Genomic DNA, 5,650 nt, shown 5'->3' with positions numbered 1-5,650 from the left:
CCTCCGTCCGTCCCACCTCCCCCCTCCATAGTTTGACTGGGTATTCAAAGAAAAATAATTCCCTGTTTTCTTAGGAAAAACATGAAATTATGTGTAGACTTCCATGAATTAGTTGAATTTTATACAATTTTAGTAAAGCCTCTAGTTAAAAAATAATAAGTCACATTTCTCTTCTTAACACAGGTGACTTCTACCTATTCTATTTTTTGGTAAAGTATCTGGTCATCCTGAAAACTGAATCTTTCAAATGCTAAGTGACTGACTGCCTTTGCTCTTTGGTTCTCACAGGTTGCTGAAGAAAACCCCAGCCAAGTCATCAGGGAAGGCTGCGCCCATGAAGCAGAGAGGGTCCAAGCCTGTCCCTAAAGTTCCAGCTGCCCAGAGGGGGAAAGCTAGACCCCTGCCCAAGAAAGCCTCTCCTAAGGCCAAAACTCCTGCCAAGAAAGCCAGACCCTCCCCCTCAGTCATCAAGAAACCTACTGGTAGCTCTTCAAAGAAGCCTTCGACCAGTGTGAGAAAGGAGGTGAAATTGCCTGGCAAGGGCAAATCTACCATGAAGAAATCTTTCAAAGCAAAAAAGTAAATTTTATAGGGGGAAAAAAGGATATGAGGAAATTTAAAATCTTACTTTCTAAGGTCAGTGTGCGTTTGTTTTAGTTTTGATGCTTTTAAAATTACATTTTTCCCTCCCCTCTGAACATTTTGTGGAGAGGGAATATCAATAAACCAGTTTAGTCATTTGTGAGCTTGAGGCACTGTTCTTGGTGCCTGCCGCTGCCTTCCCTCAGTCATTTTAATTTCTGCTATAATTCTGGATTTTCCCTAACTGTGTAATCTATACTTGTCCTGTTCTTTTCCTCCACCCCAACCCCACCCCCACCCCTTTTTTTTTCATGGTCAGCCTTGGCTTTTTTTCCCCTTCCAGTTTTATCTAAACATTTGGAAAGATTTTTATATTTGTAGAAAGCATCGAGAACACGATGCTGGTCAGGTGCTGGAAGTAAAATGGAGGCAGCATAGCACTGACAGAATTGTAAAGCCTCCTGCCTGAAGACTTCAGTTATAGCTGTAAGAAGTAATCTTATTTATAAAACCACTCCGCTAACCCTTTCTCTCCAACTATAAATACAAAACAGACATCTTAGCTTTGGGAAAAAGCCAAATACATTATGATCTCATTAGAGTCCGAAGATGCACGACTCCTTTGGGCCACTTTTCATGTTGATCATTTCCAGGTATTTTTCACTGGCCCAGGGCACTGCATTCCCTTAACAGCAAGCACAAATTCTCTCTGCCACTTGGTTTTTGACTGAAGGGGAAATATAAGAATATATTGAATTTGTGATTTCTGGTGTCACCTGTGTCAGCAAATATCAAAACATAAAATCTCCTTGATCAAATGTTTAAATATATTTTTTAATATTTGGAGCATGAGTTGTTACTTTTTGTTTGCCTTTTTTTATAAGGAAATGTTGGAGAGTTACATCATTGCTAATGTAGGAATATTAAGTGGAAAAACATACAATTTGCGAAAATAAACTAGATTCCAGAATCATCTGTGGGTTCTTTTCCCCTTCTTTCTTTCCACAGCACTTTTGATATCAAGCAAGTGGCTTCCTTTTTAAAATATTTAAAACAAATGAAAAGAAAAAAAGAAAATGAAGCCCAACTACATAACCTCTTATTTGTATTTGTTTTAGTATTGTGAAGTTGTGTTAAATAGTATTGGCTTTCTACTTGAGAAATACTGATTTCTGGTTATCATTTATCCTTCCTGTGGCACTTGACATTTTAATTGTCTTAAACTTTCTGGTGTACACCTTCTGGCTCCTTGAGTGCTGCCAGAAGTAAAAGATGTGTGTTTCATTCATTCCACTTGCATTGTCTCCTGGGATCCTGTCTGCAGCCTCAAGTGTGATTGGGAAATGGACGTGAAGATTGGCTTCAGTTAGATCCATAATTATGTGTGATCCCATCATAAGTTCGTTAGAATTTGTGTTGCATGGAAGGCAATCTTTCCTGTTATAAATCTTCCTTTTTTTATGTACATATATTTTGAAAAATACGAATAAACGAAATTTTAAAAGCTGCTGAACTGTAGCTTATATTTAAAACTTTCTACTGTATCCTCAGAAGTAGCTAAGTGTTACCTAACCTCACTTTGAATCTTTTCTACTTAATAGCTACCATCCATTTCTTTTTTAAATACAAGCTCCAGTTTATTTGCTTGTGAATTCTTACATGGATGGCAAATGATGTTTCTAGATATATTGAACCTGATTATTTAATGAATAAGAGATTTAAAAATCATTTTGTATTTAAGGTCCATGTTTTCAAGACATAGATTCCAGTTTTATGTGTTTAATGTGCAGATGTGTTCTTGGACTAGGAAAAAAATACAACACTGCATAAGGGTTGATAAACCCTAGAGACCTAATTCTAGAAAGTAATTCTAATTTCTTTTATGCTATTTGGCAGGTAATTCTTAGTAGTATAGGTGTTAGGTATCGATGCTAAGAATCCCCTACTCTTCTGGAACCAAAAGTTGGTGGATTTTGGTTGGTTTGTTTTATGATACTGCTTTTTTTTTAAGATTTTTTTATTGGGGAATTGGGGGGNGAGGGCAGTGTCACTGGCCCTCATATGTGGGATCCGAACCGGGTCCCTCTGGCATCCCAAGCCAGTTCTTAACCATCGCGCCACTCGGCCGGCCCGATCAATCAAGGCTTATTCTTAATTTACAATGTCAGCTAAAGATCAGAATGTGACTTTACTTTCTGTAAAATATTTGTATTGTAATTTAGATAAATCTGATATTTTTATTGTAATTTAGGTAAATCTCTAGGTTCAAAACTCCTCCCAAGTATAGTATTTTCTCGCCTACTTCTGAATGTTTAGCAAGACATCTAATTTCTCCTTGAAACCATGCCAGTGTTTTAAAATACTTGCTACTTGGGTTATTTCTTATTCACTGAAGTCTGTAACTGAAAATACTTTTTTTAGTAAAGTATATATTTACCCTGTCAGGTGGTGGTTTAAGACTAGAAACCTTGCCTTAGCAGCAGTGTCACATACTGACTAGTGAGATTGTATGTTTTCTCTGAACTACTAGGATAGGCACACTGGTGTAGGGTGAAGAATACAGAATATATTGTTTTAAATAAAAAGCTAATTTTGAAATCTTAATACTGACTTTTAACATATATACAACATGTACGTTTTAACATTATAAAGGAATGCTTTCTTGTTTTCTTTGTACTTTGAAAACTATGCAAATTGACCCTTATAGACTATTTCATGGTTTTCTCTTTTGGCTGAGTGTTAGAAGATGATCGGTTATTAACCTTTTCACTTTCACTGATACTGCAGCTATTTTTTTGGACACTGAATCACTATAAAATTTATTTTTGATGTGTCTTCGTATGAAAAATGAGCATTAGACCTTTAGGAGCCATGATATTGTTCTGGTACTCTGTGCTGATTCATGAGAAATTGCTTCTGTTTATACGTATAGATACTCTCTTGGATGATGACGTATTCTTGTAGGTACTCAACAGATGTTTGAATGGAATAATGAGAGATTTAGTCTTAGGTCAGCTATTAAACATGTACAGCTGCAGGGCAAGTCACTAAGCACTCTGGGCTCTTATGTCCCTTTCTGTGCAATGAGGAATTTGACTCAGTGGCCTCTGCAGTCTTCTACCATTATAATTTAACTCTTGCCAAATTTATGGGCACTTAATAATCGTTTGGTGAATTAGTTAATTGGTTTGACCACAGAGGATTCACTTAGAATATGTCGGTTACTGTATATGACAGGACATTACATTAACGTATAACTGATTGTGGTGAATTACCAAATTTAAATAACAGCTTTCTTCATTTTTGAATTTTTTGTTCAGTGCATTTGCTGAAGAAAACCCTGCAGAAATGCGAAAAGAATGGGTGGATGGAACAGATCTCTGGTAAAGGATTCAGTGGTACCTTCCAGCTTTGTTTTCCCTATTACCCCAGGTAAACATCCCGCCCATAATAGGACATACTGGTCATCATAAACTTAAAACCTGACTCTAGGTTATAGGCTTGGCTTAACTTATTTACTCTTATTACTGTTAACACAGAACTGGATACACTTGAAAATAAAGACTACTTAAGGCAGTATTGTTTTTGAGCAAAAGGTTTCCATCAAAGAACAGAGGAATTTTGGCTGTCCTAGAGCTTTTTGGCAGCCAGCTTTTCTTGAAATCAAGCTCTGAATTCCTCAAGATCCTTGGCCAGTCATTTTGACATTCATTCCTTCTTTATTAAGTAATTGATAATGACAGGAAGATTACTAGAGTAGTGTATATGTTTTTAATTGTCCAGCACCAAGTAGGGAAAGCATTGGCTGCTTCCAAGAATCCTAGTCTGCCTTCTTCATACTGAAAGCATGTCTTACACCTTATTTATTGAACCAGAATGTGTATTGAGTGCCTCCTACGGGCCAAGCACTGTCTGTGCATCCAGGCCATAGCCTCCTTACACTTCTCACTAATAGTACGGTGGGTGTCATGACATGTACCACTAAAGCCCTATTTTAGCAGGAGGATTGTGTAGCGCTCTAGTTCTTTGTATACAAGCATAAGTTGAATGCATGTTTTCATTTTTCAAACATTAAACTTTAAATAAAGTCATACACATGAAATGTTATGAATGATTAAGAATCAATTTTATTAGCAGTCAGTATAGCCATGGGGATATGAAATACAGTTTGGGGAATATAATCAATAATGTTGTAAAGATTTTGTAGGAGGTCAGATGGGCACTTAACTTGTCTTATTAGGGAGACCACTTCATGGACTATGTAGATACTTGACCACTGCAATGTACACCTGAAGCTGAAGCTGAATAATATTGAATGTCAACTATGATTATAGATAGATAGACAGACAGTCGGTCGTGGGATATGGAGTACCAGCATAGGGAATAGAGTCAATGGAATTGTAACAGCTGTGTACGATATCAGAGGGGCAATAAATTGGGGGAAAGGGGCTATCATTGTGAGGGGTGTTAATGTCTATTACATTGTTTTGTACACATAAAACTTAAAAAAAAATTTTTTTTGTTAAAGGGAAAGAGAGGGAATGAGGTATGTATAATCTGGGACTTAAAGATTTTTCACACTTTGTGTGTTCAAGAGAGGTTAAATTGTTACCTGGTATTGGTAATGACATATTGGGGGAAGCTCAGAGGAAGGGGGGATGTTCAGGGAAGAGCATCTCGGTTCACATTGTTCTCCTTCTCCTGTATGGGACTCCTCTTTTACCTAATCCCTCTTTTTTTTTTTTTTTTCCCTGTTTTTTCACAGCCCAGGAGTTTTATTTCCAAAGAAAGAGTCAGATGATTCTAATGATGAGGATGAAGATGAAGATGACTCATCAGAAGAAGACTCTGAGGACGAAGAGCCTCCCCCTAAGAGAAGGTGCGCATGTGTGACAAATCCTGACTTGTAGTAGCAATGGCAGTAATAGGACAGGCTGTGAAAAGTGTTTTAATAACTCAGGGTCCTTCTCAAGTCCTTTGTGTAAAGTTTGAACTCGTCTTCTTAAAAATTCAGGGGCTCTGAACTTATGAAATGAAGCATATGAATATGCAGTTCACTCTGGTTAAA

At 37.1% G+C, this 5,650-nt stretch overlaps 1 protein-coding gene across 13 annotated transcripts in view; it reads left to right on the top strand.

Annotated features, from left to right (window-relative positions):
* The window catches only part of HP1BP3 (heterochromatin protein 1 binding protein 3), a 36,386-nt gene extending 30,879 nt beyond the window's left edge, over positions 1 to 5,507 (top strand). For all 13 annotated transcript variants that reach the window (XM_019666702.1, XM_019666705.1, XM_019666693.1 and 10 more), the window contains 2 exons: positions 3,903 to 4,014; positions 5,348 to 5,507. In XM_019666702.1, coding sequence (XP_019522247.1) covers positions 3,903 to 4,014; positions 5,348 to 5,492 — 257 coding nt within the window. In that variant the 3' untranslated portion in view covers positions 5,493 to 5,507. The remainder of the gene's footprint in view (positions 1 to 3,902; positions 4,015 to 5,347) is intronic.
* The last annotated feature ends 143 nt before the right edge of the window (positions 5,508 to 5,650 follow it).

Source organism: Hipposideros armiger, unplaced genomic scaffold, assembly GCF_001890085.2.
Source record: "Hipposideros armiger isolate ML-2016 unplaced genomic scaffold, ASM189008v1 scaffold_477, whole genome shotgun sequence".
Lineage (NCBI taxonomy): Eukaryota > Metazoa > Chordata > Mammalia > Chiroptera > Hipposideridae > Hipposideros > Hipposideros armiger.
Note: the sequence above shows the minus strand (reverse complement) of the source record. Positions and strands in the feature narration are given on the sequence as shown.